Consider the following 25,998-nt stretch of genomic DNA (forward strand, 5'->3'; position numbering starts at 1 on the left):
GTATGTAAATATACATATTCTTGAGGAAAGGCAAATAAACTCAATTATTAAACATTTATATTTCTTTTTCTTATTTTCCATTTGAATAATAATTATATTTTTTTTAAACAAAATAACAAATAATATACAACAAATTAAAAAGAAAAAACGGGCCATCAGGTTTACATATATATGCCAAATTGTTCTATAATACGTGTATGGTCCACGTCATATAATGCTACAAAAAAAATGATAACATATGAAACTGTGATATATTTAATAGTACAAATAGGGGAAAATATATAGGTTTTAAAAAACGATATATCCGCTTATTATTATCATTATTTTATTAATAATTATTTCTTTGTAACACGCTTAGTAATACGCGCATGTATCGATTTTTGTGAATTTTTTTTAATGAAGATTTAAAAATATATATGCGTATGAATTTTGCTTGCGTACAAACTAGTATACAATTTTTGGTTCTCCTTTCCATAAATAAGGAACATACTTGTACACGTAAAGCATGGGCATATGAAGAATATCTATATGTGTTTGAAAAGATTATTTAGATAATCCATAGTAACTAAAGTAATCATAGCATGTGGGGCTATACGAACATAATAGGTACCATAACTAGCATAAAAAATTGAAATACCTCCTTTTTTATATAATTTATAAGAACAATCAAGCATATTTTTATAGGGCATTTGATTAGTAACTGGATCAACTTTCATTTTTTGCATACAAGTTTTAACAAAATCAAAAGGTAAACTCAGTGTAACAGCAAAAAAACCACTGATCACACTAGCCACTAAATTTGTTTTCATACCAACTCCTAAATAATACTCTAAATATTCTTTTGATTGATCATATGTTGATAACATACCCAAGTTTAATGACATAGCTCTAGCAATAGTTGGAACAGATCCTTTCCATAATGAAAATATTCCTTCCTCTTTTGTTATTCTATATATAGCATTAAATACACCAGTATAGTTTCTTTTTAATTCTTTTGGTAATGTATTATCAGCTTGAAGTCTAATTAATGATAAGTCCGCTGGGTTTCCTAAAAATGCCCCTATTCCTCCAGCTGCTAATGCACAAACACATTTTTTATAAAAGGGCAATGGCTCTCCTTCATTTTTTACTATATCTGAAAAGGTACGAAATAAACCTAACCTTCCTGTTGTATATATTACTTGTCTAGTTAAACCAGCATCCAATCCTTTATATAATGATAACACACCTTCATCTTTTATAATATTTTTTGTTATAGTAAATGGATTCTTTATTGCATTTTTTCCTTCTGCATTTAATTGAATTCTTACTTTTACCATATCAAGGGGTTGGATACAAAAAGTTGCAAACATTCCACTCATACCCCCAATACCAAATGGCTTTATTTTACTAAGAATGCTTTTCTCATTTTTTATATTATTTATTTTTTTCACATCAGGACTAGAGCTAGATTCAAGATCATATGCCGCTATATCATTATTCATTTTTTTTTATATATGCCAAAGTTCAAAAAATAGATATTCTTTTATAAATTATTATTATTTTTTAATAATTTTTTTTGCTTATTATATATATTCTCAATTCTTATTAAGTTATGATGCTTTTTTTTCTTCTCACTTTTCAATAAGCCCCTTTGAATATTTATTATAATCATAAATTTTGGAAAATATATGCATATTTCCTATAGCTAATATTATTACAAAATAATGTATAGCAGCATATGTAAGTACACTTATATTACATACATTATTAATGGGATGGTACAACTAAATAAGGGTGTATTTTATAAAATATTCATAAAAATGGAAATAGTTGGAAAAAATAATATACATGCATATAAAGTAAGAAAAAAATAAAAATAATAAAATTTTTTCATATTTTATTCAATTCGTAAATTAATTAATAAATAAAATGAAACTCGTTGTAATGTACACTAACTATAATATCTTATGCTCATATGGATGGATAGCTCGCCTTGCTTTCTTTTCTCATTGCCCTTTTCTCATTACCCTTTTTTAATTCCCTTTCAATATAAAATACACACAAAATTAAAAATAAAATTTTGATATTTTCACGGAATTATTATTATAAATAAGTAAAAAAAATTCAATAGTTAAATATGATAAATAAGTTATGTATTATACATATGTACGCACCTATGCTTATATTACATTTATGGCTATCCACATAAAGTACATATCCAAATTTTTTAAAAAAAATGATAAGTTCTTACATAGGTATATATTCTTAAATATTTCTCCAGTATAAGTGTTGCCATTAATTTAACAAAAAAAAAATAAAAAAAAAAAATAAAAAAAAAATAAAATAAATAAGTGCGCTCAGAATGCAAAATTTGTAAGCACATAATTGGGAATATATACAATGATAAGACAAACAAATAATTATATTGTCACTTAATTGAAGGAAGTTTGTAAAAAAAAAATTTTTAATTCCCATTTATAAAGCGTACAGAATTTATTTGCTACTCTATATATACACTAATTAACGAGTAACATAAAAACATCTTTTATGCTTGTAAGTAAAATTGTTGCACCAAAAATTGAAGACAAATATAAATATTTCATTTTTCCATATTCTTTAAAATTGGGATATAATATTAAGCCAACAATTGATGATAAAATAATTTGTCCCTTTGTTATATTTCTAAATAAATTATAAAGCTTATAGGAAAATGTTTTTTTAGTATTATAAAACCAGTTCACATTAATAGGTTGAAAATATATGGGTATTTTTTCAAAATTTAAAATCTCAATATCTTTATAAATGTTTGATAGAAATGTTATATCCTTTTTATCTTGTGAATAGTTACTCAAATTTTTTATTTCATTAATAGGAGCATAAGAATTTGCAGAATAATCTAACAAAAATGCATCATACATATTAATTTTTGAATCCCTAACAAATTTTAAAAAACTTCCTGTCATATTTTTTCTTAATATATATACAGGTTGAATAAATAATTGCCCCTCTGAGCTTTCACTTCCTAATTTGGAAGTATAATGGGTATGTGAACTATTTATATTTTTATATACTTGTTTTAAATAATTTATATTGTCTTCACTATTTATCTGATCCATTATAATAGCATAACAATATGTGTGTCTAGCTCCAGAAGTTGAACAAACTGAATCAACATTTATAGAATTGATTTCAACGATACTATTTTGTAATGCATCAGCATATACATGTTTAATATTAGTTGACGATATACGTCTAATTGCTTTTACTTTACTGTTACTACTTACTAGTAAAAAATAATCGATCTTCTCATTTTCTGCTATATATTCTTCCTTTTTTATACTTAATTTTTTTAAAGAATTTATAATTTCTTGTTTTAATGCATCATTTGATATATTTTTTATTTCATCATATTTTATTGAATAAGTATTATATATATTATTAAATTCAAAAGCTATGTGTTTTACGGGTAAGCTCTGTTTTGTTTTATTCGTTAGCAAAATAACCATATTATTTTTATCTATATAAGTACTGGTTATAGCGGGATTATTTCCTTTCGCTTTTATTTCTACAAAGTTTTTACGATAATCATATGCTCTGTTAAGTGCTTTCAAATTGTGTATATGATTTGGATAATAGTTAGTTATAAAGTTTTGAAAATCTTTAATATTAGCATTATATATATTTGAATAAATTTGATAAGTTCCATCAGGTGATAAAATATAAATGGTTGGATATATTTTAACATTAAACGGGACTTTATTATTTATTAATTTTTTATCAGTCAATGCATTTATTCTACCAAATGATATATAATCATGATATTTATCATAAGCCTCTTCCCATATTTTTGAAAAACCTAATGATAAACTATCCGTATCTGAATAAACTTGTATTATCCAATATTTATTGGAATTTTCAACTAAATCGGTATAATTTTTCCAATGTAAATTTATACTATTGGATTCAATTAATTTTAAAACTTTTCCTCTTGAATTATCATAAGCTTCTTTTAATCGAGAGTCAGACAAAGTTTTATAAGCTTTTGTTATATCTCGAAATTTCTGATCACAATCTTTACAATTTTTATTACTATCAGGGTGATATATTTTTGATAAATCACGATAACTTTTTTTTATTTTTTGTATACTATCACCTTTCTTACATTTTAATATTTCATAATAATCAAAACTATCTCCTTCCTCTAAATACGATTCAATTGAATATTTCTCTTCCAAGTATTTAAAAGATATTAACACAAAGAATGATAATATAATACTTATCAAAATAATATTATCACGCATAAATTTTAATTTGTTCTTATATATGTCGGTAGCATTATTATTTCCTTTCCCTTTATTCCCTTTACCACCCAAATTCTCAATGTTTTCACTTGACCCTTGAGGTGATACACTTTCATTTACTGATTTACGTTTCATTTTTTATCACCTGTTCAATATTCACGCATAAATAGGTATATGTATATGTATTGGCTTATGAACTTGGCCTATTAAATAAGTACGTGTGTGTGTGTGCAATTAAGTCAACTGGTAAACAGCGAAAATTGTCAAAGAGCTAATCTGCTTATTTACATACCCGCTTATATAGCTGAAATATTTAATATAATTTGTATGTATATTATTTAAGTAAAAATAATCAAAATTATGTTTTAATATATCAGCACAAGCTGGCTCATATATAAACGAATATACTCGCTTTATGCATTAAAATGTACAACATATAAAAATATGCCTTAAACAAAAAAAAAAAAAAAATATAAAAAGCGAAAAATTAAAAATCACAAGGTAAAAATTAATAATACTGTTGCTACAATAAAAAAAAAATGTTACGTGTAAAATGTAACAATACAATGATAGCAAAACATTTTAATGGAGATTATTACAATATCATCAATCAACTAAAAATGCACATGTTATGCTTATAAAATTTGTGTAAAATCTGGATTTTAATTTATTCCAAGCAGCTTTCCAATCCTATTAATATAATCTTTTAATTGTTCATTCATTTTTTAAGTTTTTTTTTTTGAATTATATTTTGTTTGTGCATATTTATTAATTTTGCTTTTTTTTTTTACATAAAATAATAAGTGTATTATCACTTGCTACTTATTATTACTCATTGCGTATTGCCTTTTTTTTGTGTCACCTTAAAAAAAATAATATGCAGATTGAATAAGAAAATAAGCATATTCGTAATATCGTAATATCGTAATATTGTAATATCGTAATAATTCCCTTTATTTTTGTTAAAAAAAATTAATATTTCCTTACAAAAATATTTAAAAAATAATATAAAAGCACTTTTTTTTACTTTGCTTTAAATTTAATATATATGGATAGAACTTGTTTGTAAAACGAGCTAAAAACCAAAGTTCTATTTATTTTTATATGCCATTCCCAATTTTGCAAAAATACAAAAGGAAGAAATTCATCAATATTTTAATATTGATAATATTCACTATTTTTTATTTATTATTTTTTCATTTTATTATTTTTATTTTACCGTTTGGAAAAAATAAACACATAGGCTTACCATAAGAGGAATGCCCATAAATTATTATTATAGCCAAACATAAAATTTCTAGCTTTCTTTTAATAAATTACAAACATGAAGGGGAAAAGAAGTGGCACCCTTGCCAAAAGGTTTAATGACATGGTAAGTTATCCATATGCAACAAGTTTACACTTCGTATTTTAAATAATTTACAATAAATATGTGCATATTTAATATACATATTCTTTGTCAATTTATACATCCTTAAGTACTATGTAATGCATATGGCTATATATGAATATATATTTGCATATTCAATTTTCTTTGCGCATTTGTTACATTCCTCTTTAAATAGTTTATAACCATGTATATATTCATTTCATTTATTATTTAAGCTGTTTTCATTTTTTATACTTTTCATTTCTATATCAGACATATTTTGTGGCAGTTAAGATTTGCGATTATATCATAAGGCCATTCTTGTGCTATGGCTTCACCCCGCTGATATTTGGATACGGGCTTTATCACAACAATGAATTTACAGCCAATCCTTTTAAATTCATACCAAAAATATTAATAGGATAAACTATGAACGATTTTTCCAACCATCCTTTGGGCCTATATAACTAGCAGGCTTTACACACACATATGTATATGCATAATGTGGATATATTAAAAAGTATTTGCTCAAGCATATTATATTATGCAACTATTTGAAAATAACAAGCTGTATTATATGTTATTCGTTTTGTATTTTTTTGTGTATGCTCATATTTTAAATTAAATTCATAACACCAATTAATGCTAATAATTTTTTTGTTTGTATCTCCAACTTTTAACACAATTTTTTAATTACATAATTAAAGAAACCTTCTTATTAATTTTAAATTTTATATTAAATATTTTTGAATAAAAAAAAAATGAAAAATGCGAAATTCAAATGCAACATTCTCTCTTAATAATATAGAGAGAAAAGTCCGGCTGACCGATTTTTTTTTATCACATTATGAAAAGTAATTTCAAAAATTTAGCAGTTTCAACAAATTCGAAAAATATACATACAACATTTTTAATAATTTGCAACTTTAGAAATATCGAAAGGTAAATTGTTATTATTTGTTATAGCCATAAGAAAAAATATGTATGCTTATGCGAATTATGAGAAATGTGAAAAGCACCTTTAAAGCTAATGGATATTTTTAAGTTATATGTGCATAAATATAACATATATAAAGCATGTACATATAAGAAAATGCACCATATATTCATAAAACAATTAAACATCCCCACCATTTTGCTTATTTTAACTATACATGTTATTTAGATTAAATGATAAAAAGATTGCTTATCGCCCAATTGTCTCTACACATATTGCTACTTTGCAATACAGACAAAATAAAAAATGGAAAAAGTAACTTGAAAATAACGGGGTGTAAACCTAAAGGACTAAAAATGAAAGCGAACAGAAAAACGCACAAACAAATGTACATAGGAATTGTTAACAGAACAAATATTAAAAAATACAAAAAAACACAAGCACATTTGAATAATGAAATATTTATTTTTGATTTTAGTAGAAAACTTATAAATTATAATCTTGCCTTCGAATTACAAAACTTTTTACATCAATCCAAAATTATGTTACAACATGAAAACAGTTTAAATGCATCCGAATTAGACAAATTTAAAAATTTTAAAAATAAACTTGAAAAATATGATTTTTGTTTTATACTTCAACATCCCCCATGCTATACATTAGGAAGTTCCGCAAATCCAAAAGACATACTTTTAAATGAAGCAAATTATTATATTGAAGATTTGGGGGATATATATAAAAATTCTTATTTATATACAATTCAAAATTTTATTAACAAATATAAAAGTATTAAAGATGAAATAGATAAATCGGAAAACTATGATGAAAAAAAAGATTATTTTCAAAGTTTTGAAAAATATATAAATGATCAAAATAAAATACCTATATATCGTATCAACAGAGGTGGTAAAGCAACATTTCATGGACCAGGACAATTAGTTTTGTATTTTATATTTAATTTAAAAAATTATCCTTCTAATTATGCTGAAAGATATATTAACCTTGATAAAGAAAATTATAATAACTCAGACAACAAATATACAACACACAACAACAATGATTATCCATTAGTCAATGAGATTAATCCTAATCCTTCAGTACATGTAGAACACTTATTTGATCTACATAAAACAATAATGAATTTCCAAAAAGTTGGTATGGATATTATGAACAAATTTTCAATCAAAACACACACAAAAGATGATTCAATTGGCGTTTTTTATAATGAAAAAAAACTTATATCAATTGGTCTTAAAATTAGAAAATATATATCTATGCATGGTATGTCATTAAATTTTAATGTTAATAAAAATTTTTTGAAATATTTATTATCATGTGGTATGGATCATAGCAATTATATTTCACTACAAGAAATAGACAAAATAATCGAAAAGAGGAACATTGGAAAAAGTCAAATAGCTATACATAATTCATTGCTAAATGAATTGACAGCTAACTGTATACAGTCACTAAAAAAAAATTTTAACGCCAAAGTAAAAATAACCAATAATATCGAAGATATATTTGCTTAATCTAATATTTTTAGTCTTTCCATTTTTTAAAAAATGTATTAAGCAAAAATATGAATTTTTAGAACAGCTATTTTTTAAGACAGCTGATTAAATACAATATATATATAACCATTTAACTCATTTTCAATGATTTATCCTTTAATTAATTTTCATGGATGCATATTTTGATTAATTATTACTTCATAATATTACTATAGCTATTCAAAAAAATTGCATAAATATATATGCACACATTATAACCCCTTTAACTTAAAATATAGTTCATAATTTATGACCGACCATGGTTAATTACTGAAATAAAAATATAAGCATATTTAGTATGCACATGTAATAATTATTTTTTTTCTAGCTAAAAAGCTTTATAAGGTGTATGTAAAATTCAAATTTTGTATGAATTGTTCAGGCATATATTTGTATTTCACAGCTATATTCATAATTTATTATACCTAAATAAAATTAAGACATTCCATGACCATATAATAAAAGACCTATTAAGTATTATAATCTTTTAGGTAGCTAACTTTGTGTGCGTTTTTTTTTTTTTTAACAAGCCAACAACATCAATAATATAATATTTTTTTCAAATATGTGTATATATACATATATTATTTTTTTTTAATATATACAAGCGATATTTACTCAATTTTTATTTTTAATTATGAATTTATTATAATATGTTGTATTATTTATTTGGCTTATTTATTAATTTATTTATTTTATCCTTCTTTTAATATTTATAGGAAAAATATTGTATCGTCACACATTTATTTCCAATATTTTGTGTTAATATTATTATTTATTTGTTGTCTTATTTTAAATTAATTTTTCCAACTTATTCCATTTTTTAAATATTTAATTTATTAATAATTTATGTAAATATATTTTTATATTGTTTAAAATACTACACCCTCCAGCCAAAAGTACATATTATAAACATATATTTATACAACTTTATTTGTGTCTATAAAAAAAATATATATATAAATTTTACGTTTTCAGTGATTTTATATCACCATTTTATTTGTTTTACTATATGTTGTTTTTTTTATTTTAACCAATATTATAACTGGTATAATTGTACTAAATTATTATATCTTTATTTACTAAAAAAAAATTGTCTAAAAAATGACACCTCAAATGGAAAACGCAACTCCTTCTAACGTGCCATACACGTTTGAACATTCGAAAAATCTCGGGAACAAAATTCTCAAGCCAATACGCCAAGAAAAAGTCGTTAAAGTACCTGTAACTAAGTATGTAGAAAAACTCATAGAAAGAGAGGAAGTCAAATATGTAAATAAATATGTTGATGTTATAAAACCAATAATTACATATAAAACAAAGCAAATACCCAAGCATATATATTTAGATAAAATAAAGTATGAGCCTAAATTAATAGAAAAAGAAAAAATTATCCATATCCCAAAAATCGAATACAGAAATAAAATTGTAGAGATACCAGTATATATCCATAAAGAAAATATAATAGAAAAAAAAGTTCCAATAATAATCGAACATGTTATACCAGTTCTTAAAGTTAATAAAATTGAAAAAGAGGTTTTAACTGATATGATTCAATTTCCAGAAATTTGCAATATGCCAAAAAATGAAAATACTATGAGAAATGAAGTTTCGTCAAATAAATCAGTAGAAGAAAATAAAACTTCCGTAGTAGGTATAACAAAAGAAGATACAGATATTTACAACAAGGAAACATACAGAAACGTAGATTCAATTGAAGAACCAGTTGCTATTAATGAGCAAATGGAAATGTCCAATTACGAAAAGGAAAATATAAAAAGAGAAGATGGAAGCAATCGTTCTATCAGTAAGGCACCATCTAGCGAAGGTTCTTATAAAGTAACAATTGAGCACAAAAATGAAACCATGTATAACGATGAAACAAATGAAGATGCTCATTATAATGAAATTCCAGAAAATACCTCCAATATGATGAATAATGTAAATAATTTAAATGAAAATTATTATGATGTAAATGAAAATCGTAGAAATCAAAACATATCTCATCTTAGTATACACTTACCTATAAGTCAAGAGGTATCTCATGAATCCGGTGAGCAAGCTTATACAAATATTTCTCACAATAATAACAGCAATAACTATGTTCCCTCTTTAAATCATTTAATAAAAAATAATCAATATATTAACTATAATAATATGGATAATAGATATTCTGAGAGAAACATGAATGATTTAATAAATAATCAGTATGTTCAAGAATCATTCACTGGCTCAAGAAGAAATATACCAGCATATGCAAATGAAAACATGTCACAGCAATATCATGAAAATTTAAAGAATTACATTGAAATAGATCAACAAAAAGTACACATTCCATCAAATATGAATATTTCTTGCGAAAATTATTCTGTATCACAGAAAGTTTGCAATAATACTAGCCAATCTGGTGTAGATAAAAAAAATTTTACTCCTTATTATGCTAATAGTAATGGCCAAGCATTTGTATCTATACGTCCAGCAACCATTCTAGAATATTCCCCAAAGCCAAGAAAATTCAAATCTAGATTTTGCAATATAATGAATAAATGTTGTGGTGGCGAATAATCATATGTTTAATAAATAAATAACTATATGAATGTATGCATATGGAATATGTATTTGTTTTACCATGCTTAAATAATGTCTTTGTTTTCGTTTGATAACCTTAATATTTTTTTCTATGTGTTTTTTTTTGGTACTTTTTTATTCGAATCACAAACAAAATTTAAATAAAAATGTTATACATATTATATAGATTATAAAAAATTAAAAAATTATATATAAAACAAAAAGATGTAGTTGTATGTGTGTAAATATGCTATGAATAAATCTCAAAATAGCATAACTTAATAAAAAAAAATAAGACTAATAAATCAGATCAAAGAATAAATATATAGATTAAAAAACTACAAAATGTATTATAAAAAATGATTAATCATGTCTACTTTTTGATGTATATACTTTTGTCTTATGATAATGTTATGTACTATAGGAAGGGAAACATGACTATTCATTTTTTTGGAGGCTTAATGGGCAATCTTCCTTGAAATATGTAATAGAACTTTGCAAGTTGCTATTCCATGTTAGAGACTTTTTATAAGTCTTTTTATCTAAAAATAATGTAAAGAATAAAAAATTGTGAATATTTTGCATCATGACGAAAAAAAATATGCATGATGCTCTTGAAATGGTTTTATATTTTTCAATTTGTTTATTTATATAGATCATTATGTAATTATATTTTTTTCTTTTGTTATACTTGATTTTAAAGAACTTCGGGAGCTTTGCATATGCAACAGTTTGGAGGGTCTTTCGGTGGTTCCTTGGATTTCTTCAAATTTTTTATTAGCTTCATTTAATCTGTTGAATTTTTCTATATTACAATCTTTGTCTATATGTTTATTTTCAGGTGGATTATCTAACATATTATCTTCATCTGAAAATACATCTTGGTAATCGTTAGAAAATCCTGAATCATTAATTTGATCACATTCTTGTAGGAAATCATTGTTGTTTTCTTCGGTCTGAAACGTATATTCATTTTCGTCTGCAATGGAAAGTGAAAATAAAAAAATAATAAATGCATGCCCATTTTTCGTAACAAATAACTGTGTAGTATCATTTCTGTCTATATTTGGGTCGATGGACTTACAGACTTTTGAGGTGCGCAAAGAATCCACAGTGGATTGGCTATATAGTTAAAAAAAACAAATTAATCAATAAGGAAATAAATAAATTAAAACATACTTATGCAGATATAGCCATGATGAATGCTCATAGTTTTACACGTTGAACGTACTTTAAACAGGTAGACGAACTAAGCGAAATCTTTGATTGATACTTAAAGCAAACAAACTTTTTTACTTTATCAATTATTTTATTTTTTTGATTAATTTTTTTAGTTATTAATTTATCAATATAATCAAATTCATATGCATATTTTTCTCTTAAAAATGTAAATAATTTATAATATGTAGATAGATCAAATATTTTATCCTTTATATCATTTTCAAAATTGTGACTATATAAAATAGATTTCATAGCTATAATTAATTTACTATCATATGTATAAGCTTCATGTGGTTGTGTTCCTTTTTCAGCTATATAAATTATTTTTTTCGCTTTTTTTTGTTTATGCGCTAAATATAATGAATGAGCAGGGTGGACAATACTATCACTTTTAGAGATTATGTAAATCGTTGGAATTGTTATGTCTTCAATAAAAAATACTGGACATACATTATTTATATCGTAATTAAATTTTCTTTTTATTTTTCTTCTTGTGAAATATAAACAAATATTTTTGAAAATTATTTCTTTCTTTTTTTTTGCACACAAGTTAAAGGTGGTTTTGTACAATTCGATTAGGGACACAAAAGGGGATTCCAAAATCTGGCGAGTTGAAAAAGAAAGTAAACAAAGCATGAATAGGCAAAATAATGTATTATAAAAAATAAATTTTCTCATATTTTCTTATGTTTTCTTATTACCAGCATCTTTATATTTCGATCCAGAGCGGCCGTTATTATGGAACTGGCTGCTCCAGAATGCTTCCCCCAAAGAATGAAATTTTTAATTTTTTCTACATTTCTTAAATGGTTTAAAATTAAGTATAAATCTTGAGTTTCATTCCAACCTTTCGTTGAATAATATCCATCTGATAATCCACAACCTGCACAATCAAATGAAAAAATCGAGCATTCACAAACTAAAAGAATATGCAATATATCTAAAACTTCTAATTGACAACTACTAGTAGAATGTGTGTATATAACACAAGGAGTATTTTCACTATAATTAAATGGTGTAAAAAAACAGCATCTTAATTTTTCCCCTCGTCTATTTTTTATTATTATATCTCTTCTATAATAGTTTTTATCATAAAAATGCAAAAATATCGGACCTAAAAATGCTTCATCATATTTATCTCTTGGATGTCTTAAAAAAAACATAAGCAATTCGTATAAGTGAAACATGTCCCCAATCCATTCAAAATTTTGTTAACTTAGAAAAAGTATTATCAGTATTCCGTAAATTCTTTTTTAAATAAATGTAGCTATATAAACGAAAGTCAAATTGCACGTTGCAAACTTGCAAAAGAAAGTTTCTGTTTTATTTTTCGATTTTTATAGAAATATTCATCTTATTCCGGATTGTCCACATATTATATCGTCTATTATATTTTTCAAGTTCAATAATTTTATTCATATTTTATTTTCTTATTTATACTCAAAAAAAAAGTTTTGCATTTTATATACTCCTATTAATTTTTATTTTTTTTCAAAAATAATTAATATCCATATTTATGGAATAAAATATATGCACATATTTATGAGTCCATATGATTATCTACTTTCCCTTTTGTAAATAAATACAATATTATTATTTAAAAAAAAAGACATACCGAATGATAAATATGCCCGTAAAATGTATAGGCATAATAAATAAAAAATTTAATAAAAATATTATTTTATTTTTAAATAAAAAGATGTATCAATTAAGTTTGAAGTTGGCCGGAGTTAATAATGAAAATGAAATTAAAATGACAACAAAAAAAAATGAAATAAAAAAAGATGGAAAAATAAAGCAGCTTGGGATGATGCTCCATATTTATATCTACATATGAATATCCTCTGTTTTGTTTATTTCAAAAAATGTCAAACAGGTATATCCACATATGTAAATGAATATATGAACAAGTGTTACTTTGCCATTTCGCTAATTTCTTCGTATTTAGGCCAGATTAAGGCTTGTAATTCATTAGCATATTTAAAGTATATCGTCGTCGGAGCGTTGTACAATCGACAGTTATCAAACATCCTCTTCAGCTCAATACCAAAGTCTTCCTTCGTTTTATACTCGCCCTGCAAATACAGAAAGAAAGTTAGAAGTGCATATGTAAAGTGTATATGCAAGGTGCATATGCAAAGTGCATGTGTGAAATATGAAGTGACCGCTCGAGGCGCAAACTTACGTGACGGGCCTTCCTTCGCATCGTCAATATATCAGTAGGCTCTTTGATAATGTCATAATAATCTGGGGCTTCAGAAAGACTAACAGGTTTTAAAAATGGCCAAGCAGATTGTTGTTTTTCCAAATAATCAAGAACATTTATAATTTGATCTTTTAGTTGAACTTCTTTATGTTGTGTTTTTTTTGCTGCCATATCTTTATATTCTTTTTTCCATCCGATTTCTAATAAGCCTGGTATATTACTAGGATGTAAATTTCCTCCTTTATTTTCAGTAAAATAATTTAATCCTTTAAATATAATTTGAGGTTTTATAAAATGTATAGCTTTTTTGACTGTTTTTTTTTGTTCATATAACATTTCAGATAATCTTAAATAATTTATATTTGGGAAAATATAACATTCCATTAATGTACCTCCATCATAATCTTTTATATATCCAAACCATCTTTCTTTTGGCATCGAAATCTTTTGTGAAAATCCTTGTTTTCTAAAATATCCTATAGCAAAGTTATCTGAAAAGGAAGAACATCAACAAGTGCATTCATTGTTAAGTCAGTTAATGTAAATAAAAATAAGCCTACACAAGGTCATGAACATAATAAAGTGAAAAAAGAAATGTAATACTATTTACCTGCATAAGTTAGAAAATATTCAATTCCAAATTTTTTTACATGCTCTTTTAAATGGTTCATAAGACGAGTACCATATCCTTTTACTTGCTCTGTTGATGTAACTGCTAAAAATGCAATTTCAGCAAATTTTTGTTCGAAATAAGGTCTAAAACAGACACCACCAATTACTGTATTTTTTTTTAATAAACAAAATGTATAATGATTTCTATCAAATACAAGTCTGACAATATATTCTCTAGGCATTTTAGGTAATTGCCTTGAAAATATATTTTTTAATGTTATTAATTTAATTAAGTGATCTGGTTCTCTATCATTTGTTATGCACTCAAAGGTGATGATTCCCATGTTCTCTTCTTTCGCTCCTCCTGCGTCTCGATGCAGATATCCCAACCCAGTTTCGGAAGGAAGTAGGGACTGTTTAAGAAAAAAAATTGTAAAAAAAATCGTAAAAAAAATATATACATACATATACATACATACATGCACGCGTAATTATGCAATACAAAGTGAAATGTGCAAAGCCAAGCTGGCGAAAGACGTACCTGCAACTTGTCGCTCTGCTTCGTCGCATTCAAAAAGAGCATCAATGCAACGTTGATAGGAAGATCAGATTCCAAACAAAGGTGAAGAAAGAAATATTTTATTTTTTTTTTCACTGCTGTTTTTTTCAAATCTTCAATTATACTATCATAATTACATAATAAAGCAGTATGTAAAAAATCTCGTGAAAAACATTTACTTATAACATTTCCACTTGATTGTTCTTTCTTTAAAAAGGATTTCCATTTTGAATATATGGTTTCATAATTCGGATCATAAATTAAACCAGGATTATTTAATCTTGTATTTACAGGCATTAGTTGTTGTAAATTTATTATAGAGCAAATACTTTTTGTTATTTCATTTAATATATAATTATTTTCATTATCTTTCATTTCTTGTTTCAAATTATTCATGCATTTGCCTGTACTTGCCATATTACCATCTTTTTTTTCATCATCATCCATTTGGGTATCTTTCGAAACTGAATCTATTCCACTATTTTCATTTTCAATTTTTATTTTTTTTTTTTTTCGTATCATACTATCATCATCTTCATCCTCTTTATCACTTCCCTTCCCATCAATCTCATCGGCATTTCTTTTATTTTTATTACTCTCCTCAGCTTCGTTAATTTGTTCAGGACTTCCAACTAATCCATCCTGTTCTTCTTTTCCATTTTTATCTGGGGTCAATGAAGTTATTTCTCTACCCTCAGCAATTCCATTTTTTAAAACGCTTTGAACATTTTCGTCTTCTTCTATTTCATCTTTTTCTTTATATCCTAAATCTTCAGTATTATAAAAATCAGTTAAATATTCATGTAATGAATTATTAACAATATAATAAATTATATTATATATTTTATCATCATTCGATAATTTAGAACAATATTTTCCATTTACAAAATATGGACTTAAATCAATTCCATCAACATTTTTTAAATCTATATTATCATTAAATTTTAAATTTTCAATACGTATATTTTTTATACTATTCTTACTATTTCCTCCTTCAACATTATTTATATTCTTATTACTTGAATTTTTAATATTATTTTTTTTTCCATTTTCATTCGTTTCATTATTGTTCCCACCTTTATTTCCACTATCCTTATTACCTTTCTCTTTATCAATAGAAATTGAAAAACTTTTTTTACTTAAGTTTGGATCGACATTATTTGGGATCCCACTATTATTATAAGATGGGTTGCCTAAAATACCAAGGATAGCACTAGAAGGGTTTCCAATATTTATATCATTTAAATTGTTACTAACTCCATTCATTTGGGCATTTATCATAAAGCTATTGGGCATATTGGGCATGTTGGGCATGCTGTTATTTATTATACTTCCTATATTATTATATGGTGGCATCATATTAAAATTATGGGAATTCATAGGGAAATTCATAGGATTAAAATTATTCATATTTTTCATTATTAGAAGATTGTTATTATTTATACGATTTATATGTCCAGCCATCATTTGATTATAAACATTTGGATTATTCCCCATGTTGTTCATATTGTTTATATCCATTCCATCTGGTTTTATAAAATCTTTTTTTCCATCATTGACTATTCCAGTATTATTCATATTATCATTTCTATATTCTTCTTCATTCTCTTTAACCATCATTCCATTTGGTGTTTTACCTGGTTCGTTTATTTTATTTCCTCTATATGTTTTTCCTGCTGTATTTAAATTCATATTTTTTTGATTCATCATCAAATTTTTATTTATATTAAAAGGATGGTTCATATTATTATTAATATAATTTCCGTTTATCATCATTTTGTCATTTCCTTGAAATGCATCATATTTCATATTATTTCCATCTAAATTTCCAATCATATTATTCGGCATATTTCCAATTATATTATCATGTTTTATATTCATATCTATTTTATTTTTCATTTTTTCATCATACATTTGTTTTGATAAATTATTCATTCCATTTACATTGTAATTTATTTCACCATTTGTATGACCATTTTCTTCGTCTTCATTATTATTTCCATTTCTCGATTTTTCATTTTTATTTTTTTGTTCATCCTCTTCATCATCATTCCCACATCTTTTTTTATCTTCCCATCCATCACCTTCATTTCCATCATCCCCTCCATTTCCATTTTCTCCACCACCACTTCCAGCACTTCCACATCCTTCATTTCCACTTCCTTCGTTTCCATTCTCATCATTTCTACTCCCTTCATTTCCATTCTCACCGTTTTCACTACCTCCATTCCCATTATCAACACTGCTACACATCCGGATTGCGTTACTATATCTCAGCAATAGCTGTACATTTTGTGTAATCGAATTTATTTGAAATTTTTCAAAGTTCGCATCATTGTGTTTCACATTTTTAACACAACTCAACAAGTCTGTTCTCTCTTTATATACCTTATCAACTATATCATTTATTTCTGTATATTTATTATGAATATTTCCAATAATTTGTAACGAATCTAAATAATTGTAAATATTTCCACTTGTTAAAAGACTATGATAAGGGGAAAACCTACTGTTTTCACTGGCTACAATACATTCCATTTTTGTTTTCGTCCGTTATATTTTTTCATAATGAAATAAACAAAAATAAAAGTAAAATAGTATGATATTTTTGTATTTGGGAAGTCCCAAATTTATATAATACGATGAAAATTATTTTTTTTTTTTTAAATTTTTATTTCAAAAAAATATATATAACAAACATATTTTTTAAAAATTTACATCCATCAAGTTTCCATTTATTATTTTTTCCTTCTTTATAAAAACAACCTTAACAAATATTTCGTAAAAAGTGAAAAATATATATCAATTTTGTTGGCAAATATGAAAACTTTAATAAAACTTATTTCGTAAACATGGGGAAAAAGCCATGCATATAATATGTCATATATACAGTCATATATACATGCCATATATACATTTAAATATTTTTTTAAATACTATTTTGCCAAAATATATAACTAAATTTTAAAGAAATATATATTTATCTTATAAAACAAGTTAAAATAATTATTTTCATATTTTATTTTTATAATTTATAAATGGAAAATTTTATTTTTTCTTTCCTAGCGCTTTAAAATGCCAATTTAAAACGCCAGTTTAAAACGCCAGTTTAAAACGCCAGTTTAAAATATCGTTTTAAAACAAACTAAATATATTTCCTTTATTTATTTTCTGTTATTATTATATGCTTATATTAAGCTTAGTCCTCTTATTTTGCCACATTTTATATATTTCATATTTTATTTATGTATCCAACCAAAATTTTACTAGTAAAAAAATGCTAACCATTGAAAAGGTGTGATTGTATTCGATGCATATATACTTTCTTTAAAATGTTTCGCCAACCTTTTAAATGAACAACCAAATGAGCAAACACTGTACATGTTCGATCATACTACATATGTATTATATCGATCACTACAACGATTGTTATAAATCCATCTTTACGATTTCGTCTTATAACTACTTAATGAAAAGCTACACAAATCGGTGATCACACATTTTCATGTATCAATACGTACTATTCCCATAATCTAATTTCTTTCATTCTTAAGGTGGTGAATTATGTATATAATACGGGGGACAAATATGTGAGAAAACCTTTCCATGCATATGTTTATACAACTAAAATGTAGTGAACAAATTGCACAACGATGTAGTAGTAAAATAGCGAGTAACTGATAGATCGACATATCCAAGCGAATTCGCCTGAATACATTTTCATGCATAAACCATTTGTTCATATTTTTATTTTTTATTTCTTTGGGGGGTGACAATTAATTTGGGTAATCCCATGTCTTTTGAGGGCCCCCATTTGAAAATCGTTAAGCTAAACCTGTTTAAGCTAAGCCTGCTTAAGCTAAACCTTTTCGACATGCCCTGTTCAGGCAGACCAAAATTAAGAGAAGGGCACTCATAGAACAAACAATAAAACATCCCTATTTTACATAAACTTATATAAATATTACATCCATATTATTCTTTCATTTTTTTGTATATGCATTAAAAAAGTAAAATCGACATAAAAACATTGAGAAGAGGTTCTATATTTAACATATAAACATTTTTGTAAATATGCAATTTTATATTTATCAAGATATGCCAAATGAAAAATTATAACATTCAATGCATGTAATGTACAAAAGGGGTAACATAAATTGTGTAGTCATATGTTCACTTATTTACTATTTAAAAATGATTGTAAACGCTTGTAATGATTGTAAACGCTTGTAAGCATGTTCGGCATTGCACATGCTACAATGCATTGTATGTACAACGTACACATAAATATGTTTTTTTGGATTGCACACTATGATATGAAAAAAAAATATTATTTTAAATATGAATAAGGTTTCTATATTTCGCTTGTGCAATCCAATTTTAAATAAAAAATAAATAAAAATTTGAAACCCCATGCAACTACGACTACTACTCTACGACTAAACATGGATGAAGAAATAAATTTATATTTGCATCGTTAGTATATAATTAAGATATATAATATACATGTACATACGTATGTATACATATGTTGGGCCTATATATTTTGTATAACATACACATAATATGATAAATATATTTTATATTAATATTATTATAGTGTTACTAAAAAAACAAATATTTATTAAACTATTTAACAATTTTCATACGATATGTATACTACTATAAAAATTACCAAAGGTACAATCAGTTATTTATTTTTTTTTTGTTTTTAATTTAGTTTGTTTTATTAGTTAATTTAACTACCCATTTTTTATATTACCAATTTATTTATTACAGTATTTTATATTATTTTTTTTTATATACTATTATTATTTTGTCACAAAAAAAAAAATCGTATACGTCTATATAACATCCTCTAGATTAAAAGAATAAAAAGAAAAAGATATAATATATAAATAATTATTGATAATAAAAAAATAAAAAATTGTATAAAATGGTATACTAATATAAAGTGTTAATCATCTGCATGTTTTATAATGCATTATTATATAATTTTTAATTGTAAAAATATACAAACGGTTAAAGATTATAAATTTTATAAATACAAATACATAGGCGGCGCATGAGTTGGCAAAACAAAAAAATAATATAACAAGCAATAATTTTCATCTAATAATTACGAGAAAAAAAAATTGAACAAGCAGATTGTAAGCAAGAGGATAAATTAGAGAATATTTTTTTAACGCATTTTTATTTATATATTTATAAAAAAAAATAATAATATATATAAAATATCAATTAGTAAAATAAATACAAAAACAAAAGCCAAAAAAAATATATACATAAAATACCCAATTTGCGAAATATATGAAATATAAAAGAAATACAAAAATATATAATCGTATAAATTAAAATTAAATATATTACTCAAGGGCAAAAGACTTGCCGATGATATATATATATTTAGGAAACAGGCTAAGCTTATGATATTATAATATATATAAATATAAAATGAAACATAATTCCAAGTAACACCCAAACTATATATATTTATTTAAAAATTATAAAAAAAAAACAAAAATAATCCTCATAAAAATATAAACTGGATTTACGAATATTTGTTTATCCTTTTGTATGTTTTGTATTTTTTTTTTTTATCAACATATAATTTTTTTATTTTTATTTCTCTTTAAAAATATTATATATAATTTGAAATTTAAGACACATTTGCACGTATATATATGCCTAACGTACATATATCTAACACAGATCTTCATAAAAGCTTATGCTTAAATGTGAAGTATCGCTTTTTGTTTGATGGCTATTATATATAATTAAAACGAGGCGAAACGGTATATGTAAATATATATATATATATAATATATAGAAATATATATATATTTACATACACAGTTTAACCTTAAAATATATCTAAAAATATATTAAAAGTGCACAAAGAAAAATGTCAATAGCGAATTCTTCTAAAATATTTATAGGAAGTATTCCCAAAGACGTTACCGAGGTAATTTCATTTGATAAATAAAATGAGCTTTGCATAGAATGGATGTAATGTATATATAAATGAATATTGCTTTTTCCACTGCTTCTACATATTCACCTTTCGTTTATATCCAATTTATAGGAGGAACTAAAAACAGAAGTGGCAAAGTATGGAAATGTAGTGCAAGTATATTATGTCCCAGCTACTGCTCAAAGCCCAAGAGGCTGGGCATTTATTACATACGAACAAAGATCCGAAGCATATAAAGCAATCGAATCTTTAGATTACAAATGCATATTTCCAAATAGCCAGAGACCACTAGATGTACGTTTTGCAAGTTATAAACATAATAATACAAATGATATGCAAGTTAATTCTATTAATAAAAATATATGGCAAAAACATGTAACGTCAGATGGCCATCCATATTATTACAATTCGGTAACTGGTCATTCTCAATGGGAAAAGCCAAAAGAAATAACGCCAGTCAATTACCCCGCAAAAAATACTGTTGCTTCTTTTGGTCCTCCTGGGGCTAATGTTTTTGTATTTCACTTGCCATCCCACTGGACCGACATGGAGCTCTATCAGGTAAGCCATGCCCAAAAATTTTTAAATCTTAAAACGTCGAACATTTTACAAACTTTGCAACTTCAAACATGTTGAAACATTCCACCCCCATATTTTTTTGGCGCAGCACTTTCAACACTTTGGGTACGTAGTAAGCGCGAGAATACAGAGAGACGCGAACGGAAGAAATAAAGGATACGGATTTGTTAGTTTCAATAATCCTGAATCAGCATTAAATGCTATAAAAGGTATGCATGGATTTTATGTATCAGGCAAACATTTGAAAGTACAATTAAAAAAAGGTGAAGAACATTATATTCAACTAAATTCACCAGCACAACCACAATTAACACCTGCACAACCATATACAGTTCAACAACCTATAATGGGAAACCATCCACAACCATATATGACACATTTAATGTATGGAGGTATGGATTCTCCAAATCAAATGAGATATAATACTTATTCGTTAAGTAGATAAATAATATTTCTTTTTATTTCATTATTTATATGTAACATGCACATAATCATTTTTATATAAATAATATTGCATATTTTCATAAATATTAAATCCCTTGTTTTTATTATATACCTTTAATTATATTTTATACTTTTCGTTTTAAACGACTTTTTTTCAAGCATACATATGTATATATTCATATATTGGTATGTATTATCATACCCTTTTCTTTAATATGGTAAAATTTCTGTATGCGCATATTCATATCATTATTATTTTTATATTATATAAATTAACCATGTTCAGCAGAAACATTTGTCATAATAAGAAAATAAATTATACATAAAAATATTAATATAATTAATACGAATTTTATCCATACACCTAGCAGGTACACATCTATATATGTATGTATGTACATGTAATACGACTGTGATGTTCCTTTGCTTTTATTTTTGTGTGCACACCGATCAAGGAATATCTATTACATATGTCAACATATATATATGCATGTATATATGGATATACTATTTTTAAGTTTCTTCTCTATCTCACCTTCTATATATACTATATTATTAGGCGATTTCGATTTGTTTTTGTTTCCAATTAATTTGAAAAATCGACTGTTTTATACTCCATCATGTTGTCATATGTATAATATATAAATTTTCATTTATCTTTTTTTTTTCAAATATATATATGCATACTTGGATATACATGTAACATAAATATGGGTAAGTTTGCCTATGTAAATATATTGGAATTTATATTGTCTTATTTTTAAACATTCTTTTAATTAATTTTAAAAATATATAAAAAATGTTTTTAATAATAAAGCACTTTTAATGTTGATAAAATATCAAAATTTATTTACACCATTTTCCATGACTTAATACTACATACATTTATTTCTCCGACTTTTCAAAACGAAATAACTTTAAATTAAAGAATATATCTCTTAAATATTACCTTATAAACAAGTAGCTAATTTTTAATAAGCAAAGGAATAATACTTAAGATGCTTTGGTATATGGGCACTACCAACACATTGATTAATGACGTAAACTTATGTGTGTTTACCCATAGCATATTTCATAAAATGTTTCAAAAAAAGGCAAACAAAATAAGACAAAAAATATATATATTTAATTTACCTAAATTAAAAATACAAATAAATTATTTCGAATTTTTTTGTTCACCCATAAGTTTGTAGTCCATGCTTATTTGATACAAATTTTGTTGAGCCCATTTTCTACAGTTGTATTTGTAACTTTTCATTTACAATGCCCATACTATCCTTCTCTTTTAATTTTGTATAAAAAAATATAGCACCTATGTGTTGTTACATTATTGATAATATGCATGTTCATAATACTTAAAACCGATTTCCCCACATTTCCATATGTCTGTTTATAAAGAAAAAGGGCAAATAACAAAGGCTATACACACAGTTAGTAATTATTGTTAATTAGGTTTGTATTTTTGTAATGTATATATTTTAAAAATCACATAAATACAAATATTCTCTATATACCCACTATTTTATTGATGTTATTTTCCAAATAGTTTTTTTTATCAATTTAATAGGCTATTACTACATTTGTAAATATATAATGTATATGAAAAAAAAAATTTTTTTCCTTTTTTCAACCAAATTAAACATTTTTTATTGTCAATAGCTATTGTATTAAAATACCTGACATGTACATGTATTTTTATTATGTATATTTGTTTGCCTATAATACCCTCGATCTTTGCTTACCTACTAAATTCTACAGAGGAACATTATACAAACACATTTTTTTCTAATTAAATATGATAGAACTATTACATATTAATTTTGTAAATATGTAAGAAAAAATATGTCAAATATCAACCAAATGAGAAAATCAAAGGAAAAATATAATAAAACATGCATAAAATATGTATAATAAATAAAATTGTGGGCAGCATTTCGAAGTGCCGTAGCAAATATTGTCGTAATGTTCTTTTTTTTTCCTTTCCCCTTAGAAATTTGCATACATATATTTTTTTTGTTTTTTATTTACCTTATATAAATATTCACAATCCTGAATTTACGTAACTCTTTTTATTTTATAAAAAAAAAGTTACAATATACATGGTATAATCTTTATATAATGTTAAGGACAAATTTTTTGAAAAAAAAAAATATATATATATAAATATTATTAACCATGGATTACAAAAGCGAGCAGGCAACGGAAAAGGAAAGTTTATCGTTGCTATATGAGTATACTAACGAATTTATTAATATTAATGATAACAGCTTTAAAATACTTATTGACAATAAAAATAAAAAGCAATCCTTTTACATACAATTTGAATATACCGAAACCTATCCCAATGAACCTCCTATATATAAAATCGTCGATGGTAACACACCCACATCAATGTTTACCAATCATACATTCTTGCCTTCAATCCATTAATTCTATTTTTTTCACAAATTAATGTATATGTCAAAGTATGCTGGTTTTATGTTCATTCCCTTATGATTTTTTAATACATACACCATTGTATATTATGCAGACAATTTTATTCTAGTTAAATATCCATATATATTATTACTTTTTTTATTAGGAAAAAACGTATCTGAGACTTTAAAAGCTAATATAGAGCAACAAATTAAAGAGACCATTGAAAATAATTTGGGATATAGCATGATTTATAATATAGTCGAAAACATAAGGGTAAATATAAATATTGCAATAATTGCATGACCAATACATAATTTGTAAATCAGTTCAACCCAATATTAGCCATATCACTATGCATATAGTGTGTGCATATTTTCGTTTATTCTTTTTGTACCATTATGGAATAAAAATATATATTAATGTGTAATTTTTTTAAATATTCTTTACAGACATACATTTTGGAAGAGGTAGAAGAAAAGTCCATGTACGATGAAATGCTTGAGAGACAACTTAAGTCGAATGAAACTGATATAAACAAAGAGATTGATGAAACAACAAATGAAATTGTCAACGAAAATGTTTTGGAAGTAAAGGAACTTTGTGAAGAAAAGGTTAAAAAAAATATATATATTTTTTTTTATAAATGACTGTGTGCATGTACAGCTATTATTACAACCAAAATGGAAAAAATATATTAACAATGTTACATTTTATTATGAACATACATAATTAAAAGCAAAAAAATTATTGCCGTTCATATTTTTATACATATACAGTATAGAGTAACCGAAGAAGAATTCAATGCATGGAGAAAGGAGTTTTATAAGGACTATTTACCCGAAAATAAAAATATGAATAATGCGGATAACCCTACAGGGAAAGAACTTTTTGAGAAAGGCAAATTTGATTTAACCGAGGCAGATTCTGAAGATGGTTATAATAATATTTTCATATATATTCTATATTAATTATTTATTATGTTTTTATAAAACTTATGTATTTTCTTTTTTATGGTATTTTTCTTTTTAGGTGAAGCAAAATGGTGTAACGAAGAATTATTTTGTGACATCGATTTAAATATTTAAGTATATAAATAATATGCACAGTACAGAAAATAATTAACTTTTTTTTATTCAGGCATATATTTTCCTATAATGGGAAATATCATTTTATTATTATAAAAAAATTAATTTCATTAATTGTAAATATTCTTATTTTTCCTAATTTTTTAATTATTCGTTTTCCTATTTTTTATTATCATATATTTATGCATAT

General features: G+C 24.8%; 9 protein-coding genes across 9 annotated transcripts; 5 read left to right on the plus strand and 4 right to left on the minus strand.

Annotated features, from left to right (window-relative positions):
• Window positions 1–524: 524 nt before the first annotated feature.
• On the minus strand, window positions 525–1,484 carry PCHAS_0716000 (dicarboxylate/tricarboxylate carrier, putative; the record flags this gene model as incomplete). The annotated part of the gene is made up of 1 exon (XM_740531.1): window positions 525–1,484. The coding sequence occupies one exon, from the start codon at window positions 1,482–1,484 to the stop codon at window positions 525–527; it is 960 nt and encodes a 319-aa protein (XP_745624.1).
• A 1,014-nt stretch (window positions 1,485–2,498) lies between these two features.
• Window positions 2,499–4,418, minus strand: PCHAS_0716100 (DnaJ protein, putative; the record flags this gene model as incomplete). The annotated part of the gene is made up of 1 exon (XM_740530.1): window positions 2,499–4,418. The coding sequence occupies one exon, from the start codon at window positions 4,416–4,418 to the stop codon at window positions 2,499–2,501; it is 1,920 nt and encodes a 639-aa protein (XP_745623.1).
• Window positions 4,419–5,607: 1,189 nt separating this feature from the next.
• On the plus strand, window positions 5,608–6,078 carry PCHAS_0716200 (mitochondrial import receptor subunit TOM7, putative; the record flags this gene model as incomplete). Its single annotated transcript, XM_016797675.1, has 2 exons — window positions 5,608–5,655; window positions 5,926–6,078. 2 exons carry the CDS (start codon window positions 5,608–5,610, stop codon window positions 6,076–6,078), a joined length of 201 nt encoding a protein of 66 aa, XP_016653605.1.
• Window positions 6,079–6,822: 744 nt separating this feature from the next.
• On the plus strand, window positions 6,823–8,121 carry PCHAS_0716300 (lipoate-protein ligase B, putative; the record flags this gene model as incomplete). Its single annotated transcript, XM_727967.2, has 1 exon — window positions 6,823–8,121. One exon carries the CDS (start codon window positions 6,823–6,825, stop codon window positions 8,119–8,121), a length of 1,299 nt encoding a protein of 432 aa, XP_733060.2.
• A 1,125-nt stretch (window positions 8,122–9,246) lies between these two features.
• PCHAS_0716400 (inner membrane complex protein 1i, putative) lies at window positions 9,247–10,707 on the plus strand (the record flags this gene model as incomplete). Its single annotated transcript, XM_739537.2, has 1 exon — window positions 9,247–10,707. One exon carries the CDS (start codon window positions 9,247–9,249, stop codon window positions 10,705–10,707), a length of 1,461 nt encoding a protein of 486 aa, XP_744630.2.
• A 441-nt stretch (window positions 10,708–11,148) lies between these two features.
• PCHAS_0716500 (alpha/beta hydrolase, putative) lies at window positions 11,149–13,118 on the minus strand (the record flags this gene model as incomplete). The annotated part of the gene is made up of 5 exons (XM_016797676.1): window positions 11,149–11,252; window positions 11,402–11,689; window positions 11,795–11,832; window positions 11,942–12,534; window positions 12,633–13,118. The coding sequence occupies 5 exons, from the start codon at window positions 13,116–13,118 to the stop codon at window positions 11,149–11,151; spliced, it is 1,509 nt and encodes a 502-aa protein (XP_016653606.1).
• A 726-nt stretch (window positions 13,119–13,844) lies between these two features.
• On the minus strand, window positions 13,845–17,846 carry PCHAS_0716600 (histone acetyltransferase GCN5, putative; the record flags this gene model as incomplete). Its single annotated transcript, XM_016797677.1, has 4 exons — window positions 13,845–14,006; window positions 14,117–14,628; window positions 14,748–15,162; window positions 15,291–17,846. The coding sequence occupies 4 exons, from the start codon at window positions 17,844–17,846 to the stop codon at window positions 13,845–13,847; spliced, it is 3,645 nt and encodes a 1,214-aa protein (XP_016653607.1).
• Window positions 17,847–21,213: 3,367 nt separating this feature from the next.
• PCHAS_0716700 (RNA-binding protein, putative) lies at window positions 21,214–22,306 on the plus strand (the record flags this gene model as incomplete). Its single annotated transcript, XM_016797678.1, has 3 exons — window positions 21,214–21,273; window positions 21,394–21,843; window positions 21,950–22,306. 3 exons carry the CDS (start codon window positions 21,214–21,216, stop codon window positions 22,304–22,306), a joined length of 867 nt encoding a protein of 288 aa, XP_016653608.1.
• Window positions 22,307–24,480: 2,174 nt separating this feature from the next.
• On the plus strand, window positions 24,481–25,808 carry PCHAS_0716800 (RWD domain-containing protein, putative; the record flags this gene model as incomplete). Its single annotated transcript, XM_016797679.1, has 5 exons — window positions 24,481–24,679; window positions 24,887–24,996; window positions 25,173–25,334; window positions 25,500–25,656; window positions 25,753–25,808. 5 exons carry the CDS (start codon window positions 24,481–24,483, stop codon window positions 25,806–25,808), a joined length of 684 nt encoding a protein of 227 aa, XP_016653609.1.
• Window positions 25,809–25,998: the final 190 nt, after the last annotated feature.

Source organism: Plasmodium chabaudi (assembly GCF_900002335.3).
Source record: "Plasmodium chabaudi chabaudi strain AS genome assembly, chromosome: 7".
NCBI lineage: Eukaryota > Apicomplexa > Aconoidasida > Haemosporida > Plasmodiidae > Plasmodium > Plasmodium chabaudi.